The 25172-nt window shown below is 42.1% G+C and overlaps 1 protein-coding gene across 2 annotated transcripts in view; it reads left to right on the top strand.

The window, feature by feature from the left end:
• DEPTOR (DEP domain containing MTOR interacting protein) overlaps positions 1–25172 on the top strand; it is a 104998-nt gene that overhangs the window by 29514 nt on the left and 50312 nt on the right. For both annotated transcript variants that reach the window (XM_045008031.1, XM_045008032.1), the window contains 3 exons: positions 3775–3953; positions 6998–7121; positions 24777–24955. In XM_045008031.1, coding sequence (XP_044863966.1) covers positions 3775–3953; positions 6998–7121; positions 24777–24955 — 482 coding nt within the window. The remainder of the gene's footprint in view (positions 1–3774; positions 3954–6997; positions 7122–24776; positions 24956–25172) is intronic.

Here is a 25172-nt window from a genome sequence, read left to right as displayed (position 1 = left end):
AGTAGCAATACTTTTTATAGCTACTTAGCTAGAAGAAACCATGCTTGTGTTCTTGATCCACAGGGCTGACCACTGAAACACTTTCAGAATGTCAGAGTCCAAACATCTGCTCTGTGTAAATTAAAAATAGATGTAGTAAATGTATATGGGGCTTATACATCATGATTAACAATAGGTCTTTTAAAAAAATGTCTTTACAGTAACTCCTCACTTAAAGTCGTCCCGGTTAACATTGTTTCGTTGTTATGTTGCTGATCAATTAGGGAACATGCTCGTTTAAAGTTGCGCAATGCTCCCTTATAATGTCCTTTGGCAGCCGCCTGCTTTATCCGCTGCTTGCAGGAAGAGCAGCCCGTTGGAGCTAGCTGGTGGGGGCTTGTAATCAGGGTGGACTGGCAGCCCTCATCAGCTCCCCCTATCAGCTCCCTTCTCCCCTAAGTTCCCTGTGCTGCAGCTGCCCAGCGGGCTAGCAATTGCCGGCACTGAGCTGTCCCTCCACCACTGCCATGTGCTGCTCCTGCCCTCTGCCTTGGAGCTGCTACCAGAGACTCCTGCTTGCTGTGCAGGGGAGGGGGAAAGCGGGGGGCTAATGTCAGGGCTCCCCCCTGCTCCTGCACCCCGCTTACCCCATTTCCATAGAGCAGGGGGTACACACGACAGGGTTCAGGACGATCTAATTAACAAGGCAGTGTACTTAAGTCTGAGGTCAGCTACTTAAAGGGGAAATGGGCAGTGTGTGTCTCTGTCTCTTTCTGCTATGCTCTCTCCCCTCCCTCCATGCCTGCTGCCTTGTAGAGTGAGGCTACATTAACAACCAGTTAACCCTTGAGGGCTCAGCCAATTGCTAGTTCATCATTTAGCAGTAAGGCATTCCCTGGGAAATAGCCCACCCTCTGACTTCGCCACCTCAACCCAGCTTCACAATCATCATCGCTGTGTGCCAGTATTAAATCGTTTGTTTAAAACTTATACTGCGTGTGTGTGTGTGTATGTGTGTGTATATATATAGTCTTTGGTGAAAAAAATTTCCCTGGAATCTAACCCTCTCATTTACATTAAATCTTATGGGGCAATTGGATTTGCTTAGCATTGTTTAGCTTAAAGTCACATTTTTCAGGAACATAACTACAATGTTAAGTGAGGAGTTACTGTATTTTGTTCTATTCAGTTAGGAGCATATAGCAGGTTCACAGTAGTGGGCTAGCTACTCTGTGGCTTAACGGTAGTGCTATACATTGCTACTCAGGAGGGTTGGGTTCCCTTTCTGGTGACACACCCAAAGCCAGTTAGGCCCAGAAGTAGTACAAATAATTTCCTCATCCCTGCCTTGGGAAAGGAGAGGTTTGAGACACTTGTCACAAAATGTGATGTCTGGAATAACAGTTATTTCCCATTCCCATTTGATACTTGTGGGTAAATGCTGACACTTGCTTGGGGAACACTGTATCAACCTTGATACTAGTGCCCTTTTAACTCATATCAACACCTTATGTAAGTGCAAAGAATTGTGAGAGCCTGAGTCTCCTTTTATGCCAGCGTAACTCCAGTCATTTACTTTTATACAATAGAAGTGAAAGGGTGATCAAACCCACTCTTTACATATAGATATATTGATACTGTTTCAGTATTGTACTTTCAAATGACTATGTAGCTTACAAAATGGACATAGAACACTGATAATTCCAGGATCTTTAAATAAAAAGTGCAGACTTTTTCTTCAAAGCAAGATGACAGCTGTTACTGCGCAGCTGGAAAGTATCATAGCTGTAAGCAAAGACATATTTTAGCTTACTGTATTTCACAATGCACAGACGGCCTATCGTTTGTTTTTAAGTACACTAATTTGATTTGTCTGTGGTTTTTAACTTAAAAGTATTCGTTTTGATAGGGTTTGTAAAGTTGCCTTTTAATCCATACTATGTACTTGGGGGAGGGGGAGCAATCTAGTTTGAGGATAAATATTGCAAATCAGAAAAGTTGCTACATTACTATTTGTGGATGGTTTTAGGTAAAAGCCTTATTTAAGGCTTATCTCTGACCCAGTAATGGCATCAATAACATTCTCAGCTGACTTACTTGCCTTTTGTGGATTTCAAAAGGAAATACTGTGATGCTAGGGCCTACTAATAGCACACTGAGAGGAAGGATGTACTAGTGGTTAGGGCCCTACTCTGGTGACCCAGGTTCAATTCCCTACTTGGCCACAGACTTCCTGTGTGATCGTAGACAAGTCACGTAGTCTCTCTGTGCCTGTTTCCATTTGTAAATAGGGATAATAGCACTGCCCTAGCTCCCAGGGGCATTTTGAGGATAAATACATTAAAGGTTGTGAGGTGCTGCTATACTGGGGACTATATAAATACTTTAGACTAGATTAATTAGTCAGGAATAACTATTGTTCATCTAGCATACTTTTTTTGTACATGTGGCAATACTTTAAACTGTTCTCCCTTTTTAGGCTACTTGTTTCCTGAGGACAGCCCTTCTGTGCCTGCACAGAGCCCCACTGAAGTCAATGGGACTATTCCTAGGGTGAAATTTTGGCGCCATTGAAGTAAATGGCAACACTTCCATTGATTTCAGTGGAACCAGAATTTCACTCAGAGCACATAAAGTTACATATGTGTGTAAGTCTTTGCAACAGGAGCTCAAGATTCTCCCCCCCCCCCCCACCCTGGTGATGTGCTCTATAAAGTGGTTCCTGTTCTTTCTTCATAGTTGTTATGGATAAATGGCACTATAAAAAATTCAGTAGTTATCAGTAAAATTATTCATTAAAAGTGAAACGTAATAAATAAGAATGCAGTTAACCTCTACAAAATCTCTGCCTGTTGTTCTGTAATAAATAAAATAGATAACCAACAGATAAATATAAAATAAATTACCAGGTACGTTAATTTGGGAAAACGACATCATAAAGCTACTGATCTTAAAAACCTTTACTTTCTGTGGTCAGTCCAGATACTCCCACATGGGCTTTTTGCCTCCCATACTAAATGTGTAAGAAGCATTTGCTGGGTTTGCTTTCAAAATGGTGGGTGGGATTTTGCAGCTGTCACAGCTCTGATAATGAAGCTCCTCCGTTGCCAGTTGCTGAGATCCCATAGAAAAGAAAGTAGCTGCTGTGTGTTATACAGTGTGTGGAAACTGTCTAGATGCTCACTTCTAAATGGCAAGCCCTGTACCTAGTATGTAGCTTCGAGAAAATGTAGTTCCATAATCAGTGGAAGTTAAAAGAACGGCACCACAAAGAAACTGCAGCCTAGTCCACCGAGTGGGGTTAACGAATCTTTGGCAGTGAGCTTTCCTAAAATAATACAGTAATTCAAGCATATTAAAGGTAATGTGTGAGAATTAGTCTCAGCTTACGCCAAAGTGTTAACATTTAATTTTATTGACACACTAGGGCATGCGTTTGTGTTTAGCAGATTATACTGAGAATTACATCTGCTTTTCCTCCTGTTTGTTTTCCACTAGAACTGAAAATTCTCCATATGCTGGTTTTAAAATGATCTTTGATATTGTTTCTTTTCTGCTTTTCTTTCTTTCCCCAGCTTAAAATGAAAATGGTCAGTTGCCAATTTGTGTTTGTATTCTCTGCCTTTCAACAGTCTTGCCACTATAACATTTTATAATTAGGCATAACATTTATTGGGGTGTATGTGAATTGTGTGACAGTCAGACCCTAGGTTGTTACATATGAAGAAGTCCTTTCCTCCTCTGGTTTATATAGATTCTCTGCAAGGGTTATTAATAATGTGATTTGACCCACAGGCTCAGACTGCATGAAGAAAAGGTAATTAAAGATCGAAGGCATCATCTCAAGACATATCCAAACTGCTTTGTTGCCAAAGAATTGATTGACTGGCTGATTGATCGCAAAGAGGCCTCAGACAGAGAGACAGCAATTAAACTTGTGCAGAAATTATTGGATCGCAGCATTATCCATCATGGTGAGTGAAACAGCAGCAGCCACAATTATTTTCTTTTTTTTCTTGATAACTGTGATGCAATTAAGGGTAACTCCTGACCCTGCTTCTGCAGTTGAAGAAGGCCCCTGATTATTCTGCTTTATGTGGGTGAGACAGGGTTCGGGCATTCCCATGGAAAAGTGGGTCCTAACACCCCGTGCCCTGCATATCTCTGCTCCATGGGGACTCCCATACATGCCAGTGTACAGGGGTGACTAATAGAGATGTAAGGGTGAAGCCATGACTACTCAGGTCCATTGTCCATTTCCCTCTGTAAAGGGAGATGCAGTTGCTTCAGACAATGCTGTTGCCTTAGTGGCTAAAGAGCAGCTGCACCTCTACTTTCCTGCAGCAGACAGGGATTCTGTTGTCTGTAGAACTCCTCTGTATGCTAACATCTAACTACCTGGTCTTGGGGCTGCTGGAGGGGAGGATTTCTCCTTTAGTAAATGAAGTGACTGTAGTGAGACATGCTAGATGCAACATCCTTTCCTTATAAACTGAAGTTGTTCTGTACCTTTTCTCTTGTTCTGTATCATGGTGATCCTGTAGCTTCATTTGTATTGGTAGTTACATGCATTATTTGTGAAATGTGGACACAAACCACTATCAAATCACAATAGTAATGTTTATATACTCATTTTACACCTGTGTAAAGTGTAGGTGCAAAACGACTACAATGTACAAGTCAGTGGAGAATCAGTCCCTTTGTTTCGAGTGCACAGTGTTGTCCAGTTAAAAAGTCAACATATGAAATTGCAATTTTCCCATCTCTTTATAACAGGGAATAGAGGAACTTTTGTAACTGACAAGTTGACTTTCTCCAGAGACATCTGTAAGTGCGCAAGCACTGCTGCAACGGTCAGCAATGCATAAACAATACCTTAATTAAAGGGATAAGTATGCAGACGGAATGTGTGCCATTACTACCCTCTGCTTGATTCAGAAATTAAAATTCTGGGTCTTTATGGAACCTGGGAATTGAGGTAGATAATTAAAAAACAGATACAAAGTAATTATAGGGGCTCCAAATGCCGATTGCTTTATCCTCTGTTGAAGAAATGTCAGTGAATAGTTTACATGAAGGTCAGAGTAACTTAATTTAATTGAGCAATGGAAACTATATATGTGAAAGTTTGTTTAAATCTTTAATAAAACTTTAAAACGTTTTCCACCTCAGAACATAATCCCAGCCCGCTCCTTCCAGCTAGATGAGGAGTCCTTGACAAAAAAAGATATTAAAAAAATTAAGTGCAAAATTGCTATTTTCAAGGATTTTCATTCATTGGCTTCAAAGTTAATGCAACTGCTTCAAGCATGCTCTGATGTAGGACAAGTTCAGATAGCCTAGTAAGCCAGGTTCCATAGGTACCTCTTGTGCCACCAGCAGTAAGTTAAAACGGTAATGTAATGTTTAATGCTCATGCACTAGTGCCATAGGGAGTGGACGATGAGTCTGTGCATGCTGACTGAGAGCTCAGTGGTGATAACAGCATGATTGAACTGTCCCCCACTTTATCTCTGTCTTAGCTGGAGCTCATTTCAGTCCACCCTCTCCAATTTAACAAGACTTTCATCAACTGTTCCCCTAAACACGTTTTCTAGCTTGCAATACATTCCCCATTGCCTCTCTCACTCCCCAGCTGGCATGGCAGAGCAATTTGAGAAGTGGAGAAGGAAGGTCAGACAGTGAATCTTAGACCTTATTGTGTGTCTTTGCAACAAGTCTCAGGTTTGCTTGATCCAGCCCTGGATTAATGCAAGTTAGCCAGTCCTTAAATTACTGATTCATGGTTTTTAGAAAACACCTGATTTAATCATAGAATCATAGAAGATTAGGATTGGAAGGGACCTCAGGAGGTCATCTAGTCCAACCCCCTGCTCAAAGCAGGACCAACACCAACTAAATCATCCCAGCCAGGGCTTTGTCAAGTCGGGCCTTAAAAACCTCTAAGGAGGGAGATTCCACCACCTCTCTAGCTAACCCATTCCAGTGCTTCACCACCCTCCAAGTGAAATAGTGTTTCCTAATATCCAACATAGACCTCCCCCACTGCAACTTGAGACCATTGCTCCTTGTTTTGTCATCTGCCACCACTGAGATCAGCCAAGCTCCATCTTCTTTGGAACCCCCTTCAGGTAGTTGAAGAGTGCTATCAAATCCCCCCCTCACTCTTCTGCAGACTAAACAAGCCCAGTTCCCTCAGCCTCTCCTCATAAGTCATGAGCCCCAGACCTCTGATCATTTTTGTTGCCCTCCGCTGGACTCTCTCCTATTTGTCCACATCCTTTCTGTAGTGGGGGCCCCAAAACTGGATGCAATACTCCAGGTGTGGCCTCACCAGTGCTGAATAGAGGGGAATAATCACTTTCCTTGATCTGCTGGCAATGCTCCTACCAATGCAGCCCAATATGCTGTTAGCCTTCTTGGCAATGAGAGCACACTGCTGACTCATATCCGGCTTCTCATCCACTGTAATTCCCAGGTCCTTTTTTGCAGAACTGCTGCTTAGCCAGTTGGTCCCCAGCCTGTAGCGGTGCATGGGATTCTTCCGACCTAAGTGCAGGACTCTGCACTTGTCCTTGTTGAACCTCATCATATTTCTTTTAGCCCAATCCTCTAATTTGTCTAGGTCACTCTGGACCCTATCTCTCCCCTCAGCTTAGTGTCATCTGCGAACTTGCGGAGGGTGCAAAATCACATGTTTTTGCCAGATAGGTGTCTTTTGCTATGCATTGCTATTGCAACATCCATTGAAATGAATGGCTGGCAGGCTCCAAAAGATTAGAGATTCTGTTCGGATAATTATCTAAAAGTTTGGATTCCAAAAGATACCACTCAGTCTTTTATGTGTGGGGACATATTTGTACAATAAACAATTTTGGGGCGGAGGAGGCAGGACTATGCTCCGTATATGCCTATTCTGTTTTTAAGTTCACTAGTGATGATTGGTACCTTGTTCTGATTGTGTTAGGTCTTTAACATAAGTGTGATCATTTCTGATGTTACTTATTTTATGTTTCAGTTTGTGATGAGCATAAGGAATTCAAGGATGTCAAACTTTTCTACCGCTTTAGGAAAGATGATGGAACTTTGCCACTGGATAACGAGGTGAAGGTGTTCATGAGAGGACAGAGGCTATATGAAAAGTACGTTGCATGCAAAACCATAGCATGTTGACAGTATTAGCTTCCTTGTAGCATCTTGTTTCACATTAGATTGCAAGTCTTCCTGTCTTGAATTGTAAATGCTTGAATAATCCCCAATATGATGAGGCTCCGATTCTCACTGGAACCTACACTATCACATAATAAATAATGGCTGATTTGGCATTTAAAAGTGGAAACCAGGGACTTAAAACTGTCAGATTGTGGCCTTAATAGTAGATCTAATTTTAGTTAACAAGAAAAACTAATCTTCACTGAGTCAGCCTCCACTATTTCCACAGAAGAAAGATTATATTAAAACAAGTTACAAAAACAGTCCAGTACGTTTAAGAGTTGAAACAGATGGTTACGCTGAGATACTGGATATCCAACTGGATTACTCGGGTCAAATAACTGAGAAGTTTAAGCTGATTGTCCACTGTAGAATTAATTTAATTCATTCAAGGCACAGGGAGTTGTAACATGGTAGTTTCAGGCAGAATGGATAAAATGTTAACATTGACTCTGCAAAAGTGTGAACAGATGTATTATTTATTAAGATGCTTGAAGTATTATTCCAGACTGACTCCAGCTTTCAGGCAGTACACATGTGATTACCTAGGGCAGCAAGGCCCAGATCCTCCAAAGTATTTAGGCAGCCAATTGCAATAAGAGTTAGGTGCCTAGATACCTTTAAGGAACAAGCGTACAGCAGCCATGTGAGCCACTGTGTTCACTTTGTGTTGCATCAGTATTGTTTCCCTGCTAGAATAAAGTTTTAAATGAAAAGTTCATACAGAGAACTATTAAAGGCAAGAATAAAAACTCCATTAACATAAACCCCGTTCTATCAACTCCAGCTGTACTTACGTGTCCAAGGGGCCAGAGAATCTCCAGCTGTCCCTCCTTCTGCTTGGCCTGCGGAGGAAGAGGGCAGTGGAGGAGTAGTGGGAAGCACCCAAAGGGAGAGGCAAAGGATCAACAAGGGTAGGAGAACCTGCTAAATCCTCAGTGGGAGGTTAACTTTACTGCCATGCAGCAGGGAGAGTATCTGGCAACTCCTCTGAAGCACTTACTTGCCCTACAGTTTGTATCAGAGCAGTCGTCCTCAGTGCATGCTGAGTAGCAGTTTGTGCCAGCAGCTAGCATTGTAAATGGACAGACACCTGAAAGGTATGAGAGGTGAGGTGTGATTAGGAACTTGGTCAGGAGAGAGGCAAAGCCACCAGGGAACTGGGGAGGGTGTGGCGGGTAAGGGGCAGTAAGGTCTCTGCATCAGCTGTGAGCCAGAGGTAAGGCAGGAGACATGGAGACACTTCATAGCTGCATGTGCATTCAGGGTTGGGTTGGAGGAACAATTTGGGGTGCCGCCTGTAAACAAGCCTTATGCTTTGTCATCTGTGCACCGTGCGGTGCTGATATAAAGTGTTGTGGAGTTGTCCTGTTTTTCCTATTTAGCGAAGGACTTTTGACTATGAATGTCTTCTTTTTATTGCTTTTTGGCAACACTTTGACATACAGAAGCCAGAACACAAATGTCTTTGATTTTTAATTGAAAAAAGAAGCAAATTACAGGCCAAACTCTATTTTGAATACAGTAATTGAGCTCTTGAGATTGTTTTCTCAGATAGAGGAGAACTGGGAGATTTCACTGTTGTGGCCAGATTTAGAAGTTGCAACTTGGAACTTATCCTTGGAACTCAGGAAAACAGTGGAATACAGACACCTCAGAAGCTCACATTTTTATTCTATTTCTTCAAAGCCTTGTAGAGAGCCGCTGAAAGAGCTAATAAAAACATTTTTGTGAATTATTTGTAGGATCATAGTTGGTAGAGCTGGGAAAGGTCCAGAATCCATCCCCCTGGCAAGGTTTCTCTTCTTTACCCCCTTAAAAAACAAGTCATGCAGTGGCCTAGACACTTCAGATCCAAATTACGGTATCAGAATAAATAAAAAATAACTAACTTCCATGAAGCATGCACCAATGTAATCACATCATGCTTGTTACCCTTTACCCATCCACCAAATACCTCTCCCCCGCCCCATCTGGCATCACTTGTCATTTTTTTTGCCTATTCCTAGATTGTGAGTTATTCAAGGCAGAGATCATAGGTTAGAGTCCCAGCTGATACAAAATTAATGGAGCGATGCTGATTTGTACCAGTTTAGGATCTGTCCCCCTGTCTTGTATGTGCTCTGTAAATCACCTAGTGCATTACAAGCACTGAATAGTAGTTAAATAATTAATAGTAAAGGACAGCACACAGTTTCCTGACAGAAAAAAACCCATCAGATACTAAGCCAACACAACTCTTAATCCTCACCAAAAGGCCTAACAATATGATGTGTCATTCTTCACAGAAACAGTGCTTTGTCGTTAGGTTACAATTATATTCTGTGGACTCTTTTTAGATTTAGAAAATAGGCAGGAAAGCTCACTGGTTAGAAAAAAGGTTCACATTTTCAAACTTGAGTATCTCAAGTTAGGCACCATACATTTATTTCGGTTCTTTAAATACAATTTGTGGTGCCTCTATTTAATCAACAGAGTTTGAAAATTTTGGCCTAAGCTTCTTGGACCGTTGTTCACAACAAAGCAATGTGCTTTGTTTCTCCATTTCCTTTTTCTGATTATGGTGATCAAAAAGGAAAGATGTGAATTGTACTGTTTAAGGGAGAAATATGACTAAGCAGATTTTTTTTTTCTGAACAGTGATCCAAAGTTTCTGACTTAGCAAAATGCCTTAGTGCCTCTGTTCTGTATAGGGTTGCCAGCTTTCTACTCGCACAAAACCAAACACCCCTGCCCTGCCCCGCCCCTCATCCAAGGCCCCACCCCTGCCCCACCGGTCTCTGAGGCCCTTCCCCCGCTCAGTCCATCGCCCACCTCCCTCTGTCGCTTGCTCTCCCCACCGTCACTCACTCGCTTTTTTTTCCCACCGGGCTGGGACAGGAGGTTGAGGTGCTGGGGGGATAAGGGCTCCAGCTGGGCGTGCAGGCTCCACGGTGGGGCTGGGGATTAGGAGTTTGGGGTGCAGGAGGATTCTCCGGGCTGGGACTGAGAGATTCGGAGGGTGATCAGGGTTGGGGCAGGGGGTTGGGGCACAGGAGGGGATGACGGGTGCAGGCTCTGGTCGATGCTTACCTCAAGCAGCTCCTGGAAGCAGCGGCATGTCCCCCTCTCCGGCTCCTACACAGAGGCACAGCCAGATGGCTCGGCATGCTGCCCCGTCCTCAGGCATCGCCCCACAGCTTCCACTGGCTGCAGTTCCCAGCCAGTGGGAGCTACAGAGCCAGTGCTTGCGGTGGGAGCAGGGTGCGGAGCCCCCTCTGCCGACCGGACTTTTAATGGCACCTAGCAACCCTAGGCCTGTATCACGGCTTGACAAAGACTGTTTTACTGCAGGTATAATGTTTAATGTCTAAAGGTATGGCTACACTTGCAGCTGTACAGCGCTGCCGCGGGAGTGCTCCCGCAGCAGCGCTTTGAAGTGCGAGTGTGGTCGCGGCGCCAGCGCTGGGAGAGAGCTCTCTCAGCGCTGCAGGTACTCCACCTCCCCGTGGGGATTAGCTTACAGCGCTGGGGCACTGTTTACGCTGGCGCTTTACAGCGCTGTAACTTGCTGCGCTCAGGGGGGTGTTTTTTCACACCCCTGAGCAAGAAAGTTGCAGCGCTGTAAAGCGCCCGTGTAGCCAAGGCCTGAGTTTTTTCTGTAGAATACTTCCTGGCAATGGCAACTATTTCTTACTTGTCATAGGAAAAAAACCCAGGTGGTACCTTATTTCTGGAGGGAATGGCTTAGCAGTTGGCATCAGTTTTGCAGTGCCTGGAGTCGCTGGTCCCAGATTTGAATCTTGGCAGAATTAGCTCAGCCCTTTAGATAAGCAAATATACTTACAGCTGGTTGTGTGGGCTGTTTCAGCTGAGAAATTAAAAACCAAGGGCCTAGCTGGTCTGCATGATCCGAGTCGTAGGTTTTATTGCACTTTTTAAAATAGCCTTTGCTGCTATGTGCTTAGCTAAAATTTCTTTTTCTTCTTCCTCTACCCTCTGCTGTGTACTAGCTACCACTCTCCACCCCAAAGACAGATATGCTTCATTGGTGATATGTTTATAAAGTGTTTTGTGATGAGAGGTGCTGTAAAATAATATGTACCTATTGAATCCCTCCAGGAAGCAAAGTTCTAGAGTTGTAGAGGTATTAAAAGTGCTTAGATATAGAATATGAATAGTTGTGTAGTGTAGGCTTTTTCTTACTGCAGCCTTATTATACAAATAAGGACATGCATGAGTTTAAAGGCTGATGATGAGTGTGTTGTCATATTTAAAAGACAGAATTGTCAAACTACCGGAAGAAGGGTAAACTGAAATATAGAACAGTCATTTGTAAATGCAGCTTCTCTCCTCACATATATCATATATAAGATTTCGAAGGTTGCTGAAACTCAGTGCCTGTGACAATTCAAAATAAACTGGACAACACACTAGAAAATATATTGTAAGGAATGGGGGGATGGACTGGATAACATCACCTCATAGGGCTTCTCTACCATACCACTCCTTGCCATGTGCATCATTTGCAGGCTAACACTACAGTTCAGATTTGAAAATGTGTGATCTGTGAAAAGCAATAGATACAGCTGTTTACATTCAGTGCGAGAAACAATTTCTGCATCACTGGCACAATTTTATTTTGATGTTAACTGAAGAATACGAGCTGAGATTTTGAGTTTTAGAAGTTGCTTGCATATTTTTGTAAATCTACTATATTAAGCACTATAAAATGGGTTACAGAAATCCTTTGTTCCTGTCCACCGACCCCTAAGCACCTATAAGTCTCATTTGATACACTTTACATTCAAAAGCTACAGTATTGGTACAGTGTAAAAAGACCTAGTTCTGTAACTGAAGTAAATGTTTTTTATATGGCTCTACTTACACTGCTGGAGAAATAGTAATTCTGAGGTGGCTGAAGGAAGAATATTGTTTGACTCACTGTTGAGAACTCTGCCATATAGCACTTATATGGAGGATATAAGGTTTCTTACCATTGCCAGTATTTCATACCTTTTATCAAAATGCCTGCAATTCTTACTTCAGAGTGAAGCAATGCTAAATATTGACCTAAGAAAGTTAATCTGAATCCCGCACTGTTCTAGTGGGGGCCAGCTGTGGTCACTCAATTAGGGTGAACTGCAAAGAATGGAGCAGCCAAACCCCCAAAAGCTGGTTGATACTCCAATACTTAGATTCACCAAGCCAGCATAAACCAGTTTCTTTATTACCTTACTCGTTACTCAGAAGTCCAAACAACATGTTAGATGGGGTGGGATCTGAGTTACTACAGATAATTCTTTACTGGGTGCTGGTTGGTGAGTCCTGCCCACATGCTCAGGGTTTAATTGATTGCCATATTTGGGGTTGGGAAGGAATTTTCCTCCAGGGCAGATTGGCAGAGGCCCTGGAGGTTTTTCATCTTCCTCTGCAGCATGGGGCACGGGTCACTTGCTGGAGGATTCTCTGCAGCTTGAGGTCTTCAAACCACAATTTGAGGACTTCAGTAACTCAGACATAGGTTAGGGGTTTGTTACAGGAGTGGGTGGGTGAGATTCTGTGGCCTGCATTGTGCAGGAGGTCAGACTAGATGATCATAATGATCCCTTCTGACCTTAAAGTCTGTGAGTCTAACACAGTTCCCTTAAAGTGATCCAGCCTCGGGCCTCCATCCAGGTACCCACTTCAAATATGATGAACATTTTTATAAATCTTATTTCATCATATAAGAGAAAAGATTGGACACATTACCTCCCAGATTAACAAATGTTTCAGATCTTATCCAAATACACGCTACAGCCAATTCTTATTAACTAAACTAAAATTTATTAAAAAACAAGAGAGAGAGAGTGTGGTTAAAAGATCAATATATACACACAGACATGAGTTCAGTTCATTTAGGTGCAGATTCATAGCAGAGATGGTGAGCTTCATAGGTGAAAAGAATTCTTTCAGAAATAGTTCATGGTTTATAGTCCAATGTCCAAATATCATATTCAGGGCCCACCAGCTTAACTGGGACCTCAGCCTTGCGACTCAAACGTCCCCTGATGAAGTTTAAAGAGATCTGAGATAACAGAATCAGGACCCAAGGATCTTTTATACAGTTTCATGTCTTTTGACAAGTTGAAGTTCCTCAGGGAACAAAAGGTAATTAGGATGACTTTGAAGGAGTTCCAGCACCAGTACTTAGCTATATGAATTAACATAGGCCATTTGCTTGTTCCTCCACCATTCACAATACATTTCAAAGAGAGTTGAATACTGAGATATTCCGTGTTTACAATTCAGTTACATGATAGGATGGTCTTTTGACCTCTGAATGATCAGAATACAGCATAGACAGGGACTGTTGATTACATCGTCCATCCTACTCATACATATGTAAATACACAAAAACACAAATATTATTTCCCCACATGTCTTCTGTGGGTTATTTATTTTGCAGGATGTTTAACTCTTTCTAGCCATGTGTCACACTCACATTTTATTATTACCGTTTTTAAAAATCAGTGTCAAAGATCTGTTGGTATTTGGTTAACCTTCATTTGGCTAGTTGGAGTTAGTGCATTGAAATATTATTCTCTCCTCCTCTCTCCCTCCCTCTGTTGAATGAGAGCACCATTAATATTCAGAATCCTGGACAGCTTGTGCTTGCCAAAAAATATCTACTGTCATCACATGCAGATTTGTCCCTTCAGTGGGTTATTTATGAGGAACATGAATTAAGACAATAAGCAAATTGCTGCATGAACAACAAAATTGATTCATTCAGCAAGAAGGTTTCAAGATGTTTCTTATTCTGTCAACCTTTTGATTTAAGGCGAATACCTCCTATATCTGACACAGAAGCACTGAGAGCTGATCCCTCAATCCTTAGAAGGAGATGGAGTAAATTTCATCCTGTATGAGCACATATATCTGGATGAGAACAAAAGGGCTCATTATTCACTATTGGTTATTTGCTAGCCATTCATTGCTTTCTTGTTTACACAGTTCCAGTCCTCCAATCAGGGAGCAGAAACAACTTAATGAGTCTGAAGTGACCAGTCTTACATGACAAATCACAGAATATTGGAAGAAAATAATGGACAGTGCTGAAGCTTGTCTGCACAAACTCTTGGACAACTATAGTGAATAATAATGTATTGGAATTAAAGACCATTCATGAACAATTTGCCAACAGAAAAAAAAGGTCTAAATTCATCATAAAACATAATCACACCAAATTATTCGGCCAGCTCTACTGAAAAACCACTCACTCTATGTAGCATTCCTGCTATAAATGTGTGCTGCTCTTCATTTGTTCTAAGGGGAAATAAAGTCTTGTTAAAACTCAAGACTGGGAGTCTCATAGAGTCATACTTTCAGAAGGGAACATTGTGATCATCTAGTCTGACCTCCTGCACATTGCAGACCACGGAACCTCACCCACTCCTGAAATAAACCCCTAACCTCTGGCTGAGTTACTTTAAAGACTTCAAGTTACAGAGAATTCACCATTTACACTCATGTAAACAGTAAGTGATCCGTGCTCCATGCTGCAGAGGAAGTCAACCCCCCCCCCCCCAAGGTCTCAGCCAGTCTGACCTCAACTAATCTGACCTCAATCAATCAGCTGTTCAGCAGTGGGCAGGAGGTGCCGGGAGGAAGGGGCAGAGCGGGGGCAGGAAGAGGCAGAACGAGATTGGGGCCAGGGGCGGCTCCTGGCCCCAGCATGCCAAGCGCGTGCTTGGGGTGGCATGCCCCGGGGGGCACTCTGCCGGTCGCCGGGAGGGCGGCAGGCAGCTCCGGTGGACCTCCCGCAGGCGTGCCTGCGGAGGGTCCGCTGGTCCCGTGGCTTCGGTGGAGCATCCGCAGGCATGACTGCGGGAGGTTCACCGGAACCGCGGGACCTGCAGAGCGCCCCCCTGCGGCGTGCTGCCGTGCTTGGGGCGGCGAAATCTCTAGAGCCACCCCTGGGTGGGGCTTTGGGGAAGGAGCAGAGTGGGGGCAGCACGGGGGGTCAGGGATGGAGCACCCACCCAGTTAAATGAAAGTCGGTGCCTGTGAGTTAGACCATGAGCATGTGGGCAAGACCCACCAGGCAGATACCTGGGAAAGAATTCTCTATAGTAAATCAGAGCCCTCCCCATCTAGTGTCCCATCTCCGGCCATTGGAGATATTTGCTACTGGCAGTCGCTGATGGGCCACCTGCCATAATAGGCAGCCCCATCATATCATCCCTCCATAATCTTCTCAAACTCAGTCTTGAAGCCTGTTAGGTTTTTTGCCCCCACTGCTCCCTTTGGAATGCTGTTCCAGAACTTCACTCCTCTGATGGTTAGAAATCTTCATCTAATTCCAAGCCTAAATGTGCTGATGGCAGGTATATAGCCCTTTGTTCTTGTGTCCACATTGGTGCTTAACTTTAATAACTCCTCTCCCTCCCTGATATTTATCCCTTTGATGTATTTATTGAGAGCAATCATATCTCCCCTCAGCCTTCTTTTGGTTAAGCTAAACAAGCCAAGCTGTTTGAGCCTCCTCTCCTAAAGTAGGTTTTCCGTTCCTCAGATCATCCTAGTAGCCCTTCTCTGCACCTGTTCCAGTTTGAATTTATATTTTCTTCAACATGGGAGACCAGGATTGCACACAGTAATCCAGATGAGGTCTCACCAGGGCTTTGTGTAATGATACTAACACTTTCTTGTCTCTACTGGAAATACCTCACATGATGCATCCTAGGACTGCATTAGCTTTTTTCATGGCTGCATCACATTGACAGCTCACAGTCATCCTGTGATCAACCAGTACACTCAAGTCTTTATCCTCCTCTGTCACTTGCAACTGATAAGTCCCCAGCTTAGAGCAAAAATTCTTGTTGTTAGTCCCTAAATGCATGACCTTGCACTTTGCACTATTAAATTTCATCCTATTTCTATTACTCCAGTTTACAAAGTCATCCAGATCTTCTTGTATGATATTCCGGTCTTCCTCCGCATTGGCTATACCTCTCAACTTTGTGTCATCTGCAAATTTTATTAGCACACTCTCACTTTTTGTGACAAGGTCACTAATAAAAACGTTAAATAAGACTGATCCCTGAGGAACTCCACTAGTAACCTCTCTCCAGCCTGACAATTAATCTTTCAGTATGACCCGTTGTAGTCTCCCCTTTAGCCAGTTCCTTATCCACCTTTCAGTTCTCATATTAATCCCCATCTTCTCCAATTTAACTAACAATTTCCCATGTGGAACTCTATCAAATGCCTTACTAAAATCCAGGTAGATTAGATCTACTGCATGTCCTTTGTCTAAAAAATCCATTATCTTCTCAAAGAAGGAGATCAGGTTTTCTGGCACGATCTACCTTTTATAAAACCATTTTATTGTATTTTATCCCAATTATAGTTTATCTCTATATCCTTAACTACTTTCTCTTTCAAAATTTGTTGCAATACCTTGCATACAACTGAGGTCAAACTAACAGGCCTGCAGTTTCCTGGATCATTTTTTCCCCCCTTTCTTAAAAATAGGAATAGTCTCAATTCTCCAGTCATAGGGTACGACCTCCGAATTTTCAGATTAATTAAAAATCCTTGCTATTGGTCTTGCAATTTCATGTGCCAGTTCCTTTAATATTCTTGGCTAGAGATCATCCGGGCCCCCCGATTAAGATGTTTGAGTTTGACTTCTACCGCTGATGTGGTAATTTCTACCTCCAGATCCTCATTGCCATTAGCCTTCCTGCCACTACCCCTTAGATCTTAATTAGCCTCATTAAAAACTGAGTCAAAGTATTTGTTTAGGTGTTGGGCAATGCCTAGAAAACCTTTATTCTCCACCCCATCCTCAGTGCTTAGTGGTCCCACTTCTTCTTTCCCGTTTTCTTCTTATGGCTATAGAACCTTTTATGTTGGCTTTAATTCCTTTTGCAAGGTCTAACTCTGCTTGGCTTTTGGCCGTTCTCACTTTATCCCTTTATCACTTTCTGACCACCAAGAGGTAGCGTTCCTTGCTGATCCCTCCCATCTTCCATTCCTTGTAGGCTTTCTACTTTGAGATGCTTGCTCATCCAGGTTGGTCTGCAACCCTTCTCTACAATTTTTTTCCCCTTTCTGGGGATGCAGGCTTCAGATAGCTTCTGCAACTTTGACTTAAAGTAATTCCAAGCCTCCTCCACATTCAAATTCTTGAGTTCTTCAGTCCAGTCCACTCCCCTAACTGATTTCCTTAATTTATTAAAGTTAGCTCTTTTGAAATGAAAGATCCTTGTTGCAGGTCTATTTTTGTTTATCCTTCCATTTAGTTTAATAGAATCATAGAAGATTAGGGTTGGAAGAGACTTCAGGAGGTCATCTAGTCCAACCCCCTGCTCAAAGTAGGACCAGCCCCAATTAAATCATCCCAGCCAGGACTTTGTCAAGCCAGGCCTTAAAAACCTCTAAAGCTGGATCCAGGAGTTTAAACTGGATTAATTCATGATCAGTCAAACAAAGGCTGTCCTCTACAACCAGTTCTATGAGGTCCTCACTACTCACCAATACCAAATCTAAAATGGCATCACCTCTTGTTGGTTTAGCAACTGTTTGATGAGGAAATCTCTCAGCTATCTGCATTCCATAAGAATGGCCATACTGGGTCAGACTAATGGTCCATCTATCCCAGTATCTTGTCTTTTGACAGTGGCCAATGCTAAATGCTTCAGCGGGAATGAACAGAACAGAGCAATTAGCAAGTGATCTGTTCCCTGTTGTCCAGTCCCAGCTTCTAGCAGTCAGAGGTTTAGGGACACCCAGAGCATGGGGTTGCATCCCTGACCATCTTGGCTAATAATCATTGATGGACCTATCCTCCATGAACTTATCTAATTCTTTTTTGAACCCAGTTATATTGTTTTTGTCCTTCACAACATCCCCTGGCAACAAGTTCCACAAGTTGACTGTGCATTATGTGAAGAAGTACTTCCTTATGTTTGGTTTAAACGTGCTGCCTATTAATTTCATCAGGTGACCCTGGTTCGGTGTTATGTCAAGAGATAACACTTCCTTATTCACTTTCTCCAAACCAGTCATGACTTTATAGACTTCTATCATATTCCCCCTTAGTTGTCTCTTTTATACATAAGAACAGCCATACTGGGTCAGACCAGTGGTCCATCTGGTCCAATATCCTGTCTTCCAACAGTGGCCAATGCCAGGTGCTTCAGAGGGAATGAACAGAACAGGCAATCATTGAGTGAGCTATCCCCTTTCATTCATTCTCAGCTTCTAGCAATCAGAGGCGAGGGACACCCAGAGCATAAAATTGCATCACTGACCATCTTGGCTAATAGCCATTGATGGACCTATCCACTGTGAACTTATCGAATTCTTTTTTAAACCCCGTTATAGATTTGTCCTTCATAACATCTCCTGGCAATGAATTCCATAGATTGACTGTGCACTGTGTGAAAAAGTACTTTCGTTTGTTTTAAATCTGCTGCCTATTAAGACTCCTGGTTCTTGTGTTATGTGAAGGAGTAAATAACATTTCCTTATTCACTTGTTCCACATCATTCACAATTTTATAGACCAGTATCATATTCCCTCTTAGTCATCTCTTTTCCAAGATGAATAGTCCCAGTCTTTTCAATCTCTCCTCTTATGGAAGCTGTACCCTTAATCACTTTTATTGTCCTCTGTACCTTTTCCAATTCGAATATCTTTTTTTGAGATGAGGTGACCCGAACTGCATGCAGTATTCAAGGTGTGAGTGTACCATTGGTTTATATAGTGGCATTTTGATATTTTCTTTCTTATTATCTATCCCTTTCCTAATGGTTCCTAATGTTCTGTTAGATTTTTTGCCTACACTGCACATTGAGCAGACGTTTTCAGAGAACGATCCACAATGACTCCAAGATCTCTTTCTTGAGGGGTAGCAGCTAAGTTAGATCCCATCATTTTATATGTATAGTTGGGATTATGTTTTCCAGTGTGCATTACTTTGCATTTATCAACATTGAATTTCATCTGCCATTTTGTTACCAATTCACACAGTTTTGTCAGATTCCTTTGTAATGCTTCACAATCTGCTTTTCCCCCCCCAGATCATTTATGAATATGTTGAAAAACACAGGTCCAAGTACAGATCCCAAGGGGAACCCTCTATTTATCTCTCTGCACTGTGAAAACTGTCCATTTATTTTTACCCTTTGTTTCCTGTCTTTTAACCAGTTACTACGCCATGAGAAGACCTTCCCTTTTAGCCCATGATTTCTTTGCTTAAGAGTCTTTGGAGAAGGACCTTGTAAAAAACTTCTTGAAAGTCCAAGTATATTATATCATCTATATCACCCTTTTCTACATGCTTGTTGACACTATCTAATAATGCTAATAGATTGGTGAGGTATGATTTCGCTTTCATGTTGACTCATCCCTAACATATTCTGTTCATTTATCGGTCTGATAATTCTGTTCTTTACTATAGTTTCAGTCAGTTTGTCTTGTACTGAATTTAGGCTTACTGACTGGTAATTGCCAGGATTACTTTTGGAGCCATTTTTAAACATTCGTGCCATATTAGCTATCTGCCAGTCATCTGGTAAAGAACATGATTTAAGTGGTAGGTTACATACCACAGTTAGTAGTTCTACAATTTCATATATTAGTTCCTTCAGAACTCTTGGGTGAATACCATCTGGTCCTGGTGGCTTATTACTGTTTAATTTATCAGTTTGTTCCAAAACCTTCTCTATTGACACCTCAATCTGGGACAATTCAACAGATTTGTCATCTAAAAAGCATGGCTCAGGTGTGGGAATTTACCTCACATCCTCTGCAGTGAAGATGGATGTAAAGAATTCGTTTAGTGTCTCTGCAACGGCCTTGTCTTCCTCGAGTGCTCCTTTAGTACCTCAATCATCCAGTGGCTCCACTACTTGTTTGACAAGCTTCCTGCTTCTGATGTATTTTAAAAAAATTTCCGATAGTGCTTGTGTTTTTTGCTAGCTGCTCTTCAAATACTCTTTTGGCCTGCCAATTTATACTTTTACACTTGAGCTGCCAGAATTTATGCTCCTTTCTATTTTTCTCGGTAGGATTTGACTTCCAATTTTTAAAAGATGTCTTTTTGTCTCTAAACACCTTTAAATTTGGCCGATAAGGGTCTATATCCTCAGCTGCTGTAAACTGGTTTAGTTCTGTTGAAGTCAGAGGAGTTACGGTGACTTATACCAGCTGACAATCTTATTTCTGAATTTGTGAAACTCAATTTGTTATGTCTGCTTGTTCACAAATTCGAATCCTTAGCAGTTCTATTCTGGGCTCAGGGAGAACGGTGTGAAATATCAAGCTGAGTGTTTTTCACTTGATTTTTTTCCAGATTCTTTTGTGTCCCTGTAAATTCAGTCATTAGCATCTCTTTTGCAGGGACGTTTCTGTCTGCCTCTTTAATCATCCAGACACAATAATTATATATACATGTAAGAACAATTAACAAAGACTTTGTAAAGAATTTCTATTTGGTTCCTGCAGAGGGTGGGCAACCAATTCTTATGCAACAGCTGGTTTGAAAAGGCTCGGTTGTTTGGTGTGTGTGTGTGTGTGTGTGTGTGTGTGTGTGTGTGTGGTTTTTTGATATATATATAGGCTGAGCAAGGCATGGTTGAAGATGCTCCTTCAGAGCTCCTTCTGTACTGGATGTAGCCAGACTATGCGTTCAAGAGCTAAAACTTGCTTAACTGTATTTGAAAAAAAAACAACTGAAAGGAAGAATGACTATGCAAATGTACAAGTGGTCTGCATGCTCTGCATCTTATTCCTTGTGTTGTTATGTTACTGCTGTGATAGAATGCACCCCTATACACTATTGTCATAATCTTTGTACAAAATATATCTTGTAAGGTATCGTTTGTAAACTAATAACTCATTGGTCAATAATATGATGGTAAAACATGTAACAACATTATATGTGAACTTATAAGCATAAGATGAAATCATGTCTGAAGTGCATTTACCAGACAAGTCTGGGGAGTGGGTAAACCTGTTTCTCAAAATCAAAGGACAAGCTGACATCTTGCCAGGTGTCATCAAAACTGATGGGCCATCAGCTATCAAGTGACTTACTTTGGCAAAGAAAGGAGGCAGGAACAAACAGATCTGCATCTTAATAAACAACTTAGCACCCCCACCAGACACCATGCCTCCTTACTTTCAACTGAAAAAAAAACTTTATGAGGGGGTCTGAGCTATCAAAGTGAGGGGCAATCAAGTTATCTCTCTCTGTCCAGCTCCCTCCTTGCACCTAATAAGATAAAAGAAATAGCCATTGTACTTTGGGGAGGAGACTGGACCTGAAGATTTTGATCAGTAAGGCTGTTAGACAGATGTGATAAGGACTTTAATTTGAATCAAGTATAGTTTAAGTTAGGCACTAGGAAGCATTTTATCTTCATTTTTCTTGTAACCATTTCTAACTTTTATGCTTCATTACTTATACTTACTTCAGACCTATCTCTTTGTAGTTAAACTTGGTTTATGCTTTAATTGAAACTAATCCTGTGCATTTAAATTAAATTGTCTGGGTAACTCCATTTAAGGTGGCAAGTTGTTATGTATTGCTCCCTTAAGGGACAATGGACCTAATATCTCTGGCTATCCAAGAGAGGGCTGGACAGTACAGAACATACATTGCTTGGGAAAAATCCAGGACTGGGAGCGTGTTGAGGTGACCCTTCAGAAGTAACCAAGGCTGGTAAAAGCCAGAAGATAAGCCAAGTGTGGCTGGCAGGCTGCAGTTACACATAGTCACTGAGTAGCACCTGCATGCTGGTGGCTGTTTGTGAGCCATCCAGGTTGGGAGCTCCAGCAGCAAGGCATTGCAGGGCATGCCAGGTTACAGGGCCGGTGATGACACCGCCCCTCACTGGTATGGCTTGCACCCCGGAATGTCACACCTGCTTTTGGGTTTGTCCCTGAATTCAGCTAAGTTTTCTTGTGTCAATTCTTACTCAGCTCAAAAGGTTTGGCAGGGGCACAAGAAAATGTATAACAGTTCATTTTGTCTGCCACCAGTTCACAACTGTGACCATGTAGTTTGACACTGGTCTTAACCTATAGCTTTGCTGACTGGTTGTCTGGACAAAAGATTAAGTGTTCCAGCTAACTCCCATTCAAGACAGTAGGATAAATCCTTTAGACTTGAAATAGTAGGATCAGGGTCTATCTGAACAACTGCTTAAACCATTGTTGTTTTTAAATGAGCCTTCTCCCTATCTTCCTACGCCATCACTTTCTGATGCCTCCATTAATTAATTCTAAACATCTCCCCAGATGAGGTGATGTAATATATCTAGTGTCCTTCCAACACAAGTGTTATCGGGGGTGCCGGAATGAAGGGGGGCCAAGGGCCCAGGCCCCATCACTTTTACTGGCCATAAGGATGAGCGATGGGTGGGACAGGGTGGAGAGGAGTGAGTGGGGAGCGGTGGGCAGCAGGGGGGCAGGGGCAGGGCCACTACTCAGGCACTGATGCCCGCTCCACACTTTTAGGAAGCTTTCACCACTCCTGAGTGTTATTGTACGCCATACTGATATCTTCCATATGATATCAGAGCTAAGCTTGTTTACCAATCTAGACCTAGTTATTTGAAGGGAGTATAAAATCAGTAACATCAATATAGATCTAATGTATAGTTGTGCCCCTTCAGATTAGCTAGAAATGAAAATAATTCTGATTTGTGACCAGAAGGTCAAAAAGCGTAAGAGTTTCCAGGATAATTGTGTTGTAACATCTCCATTTGGCTGGTTGTAGAATGATTTGGGAGGATTGTTATGCTGATCATGAGAAATGCTGCACATGCTTAGCTTGGCCCTCAAAAATCAGGCCACAAGTCCCCTTGAAGATCATGTAGTTATCAGGCAGACCATGCTGCAATGCAAACCTCATAAATAGAGCTAAGGATGAATGAAGTGCTATTATCTCCTTATTACATAAGAGGACCTGAGGCACAGAGAGATGAAGGTTCACATCCTCAACGGGGTGCTAACTCCCATTCATTTCAATGGAAGTTAGGTGCTTACCTTTGAGAACCTGGGCCTAAGTGACTTGCCCAAATTCACAGGAAGTCTGTGGGAGAGCAGGGAACTGAATCCAATACCAAGGCTACACCCTAACCACTGGGCTATCCTTCCTTCCCAACTTACTATGCAGTTGTACTAAAAGGTATAGGGATTGTTTTTAAACGGTGCCTGGGGTCTACACTGCAGTAAAATAACCCGCCGTACCAAGTCATGTGGACATTTTTGCCATGTAGACATTTGGGTTCGGTTTCTGAGATCTACTTCCATTGCGGGGTTTCAGACCTGGGCTCCAGCCCAAGCCTGAATGCTGCAGTTTTTAACCCCATAGCCTGAGCTCCGAGAGTCCAAATCTGCTGACCCAGGCCCTCTGCAGCTATGCTGGTCTTTATTGCAGTGGGGACATACCTTAAAAGACCAAGTGCTGAATAGCCCAGTACTTTCAGGTGAACACTGAGGCACCGTGATGGAGTGATGAGGTTAAGCTTTGATCAGCCACTGTCTTCATTTCACTTTAGTTAATAAACAAAGTTGTCGATGTTTCCAGTGCACTCTGTGTGGCATTTTACACAGTGCTGAAATTCATTCTTACCTGTCATAAGTTCATTTACAAATAGGTCTGGACTGTAACTTTTTTATAAAATAGAAAACATTTTGTGTAGGGTGAGGCAATCATGAAAATGGAATTAACTTGATTGTGTTCAAGTTAGGGAAAACACCACATCGGAGGATGCTTTCCTCTGAATCTTTGGGTACACGTTTTGATATCAAAATAAATTGGCCTCCATTTAAAATGATCCTCCTTGTGTGGGGAACATTTTCTGGATTCTGATTACCATCCTTTTGCTTTGTTACAAAACCCTCACCACTTTGTAACCAATACTGTTTAGACTGTAAGCTTTTCCATGTGTATTTGTATAGTGTCCAGCACAGTCATGGTCTGGGGCCTCATGGCACTACTGTGCTATAAATAATAACAACTAGCAAGTAATTTAAAAATAGGGGAACAACAAAATTTGATATCTTTCAAGCAAAGTAGCTGGCTCACAGAGAGAACACAAGGTAACTAATATACCCTAGTACACTAGTGCCTTGAATGTTCTCAATGATGCCAATAAACAATGGAGGACCTAACAGAAAGACAGCTGTGCTTAGTTCAACTTCATAAGATAACAAGTTCCTCAAATAGCAAAGGCAAGTATTGCTAAGGAAAAGCGTTTTCAGTTTTATAAATGTGTATCCAAAACACTGGGACAGTTATTTTTTTGTAAGTTTATTTTACAACATCTGTTTCAAGACTCCTTAGACATCTGTTAATAGCCCCTTTGGCTTTCTGACTTGCAATGCCCAGTTTTACATGATTAGCCTGAGCATGTTTTTGTTGGTTTTTAGCTTTCCACATGCCAATTTATAATTAAGAACTGTTTATACTTAAGAACTGTGTCGAATAATAAAAAGTTGCATCTGTTTGCTTAGTACTAATGCCTACTAAAAATGGATCAGGAATTGCTTTCGGAAGAACTGCTTTCCCCATATATTTTTTTTCCCTTCCATGGCAGGCTGATGAATTCTGAGAACACACTTTTACAAGCCAGGGAAGAGGAGGGAGTCAAATATGAACGGACCATCATGGCATCTGAGTTGATTGAGTGGCTGATCCAGGAAGGAGAAGTTACAACAAGGACTGAGGCAGAACAACTTGGCCGTAGACTGTTGGAGCATGGAATTATACAGCACGGTGAGGAATTTAATGCCTGGTAACAAAAGCTACACTCTTTACAACACTTTTTCCATGCAGGATCATGTAAAAAGGTTGCAGATCGTGCTGTTTGGTCCTAAAACATTTCCAGTTCTAACTCTGATCTAAATGATGGCTGTATAATTATTTTTAAGAAAGGGTGGAATTTTCAAAAGCACTCAAAACCACTAGAATTTGGGTTTGAGTTGCTAGTAAC

Source organism: Mauremys mutica, chromosome 2, assembly GCF_020497125.1.
Source record: "Mauremys mutica isolate MM-2020 ecotype Southern chromosome 2, ASM2049712v1, whole genome shotgun sequence".
NCBI classification, from domain to species: domain Eukaryota; kingdom Metazoa; phylum Chordata; order Testudines; family Geoemydidae; genus Mauremys; species Mauremys mutica.
The sequence above is the reverse complement of the archived record's forward strand: the minus strand, read 5'-3'. Positions and strand labels throughout refer to the sequence as shown.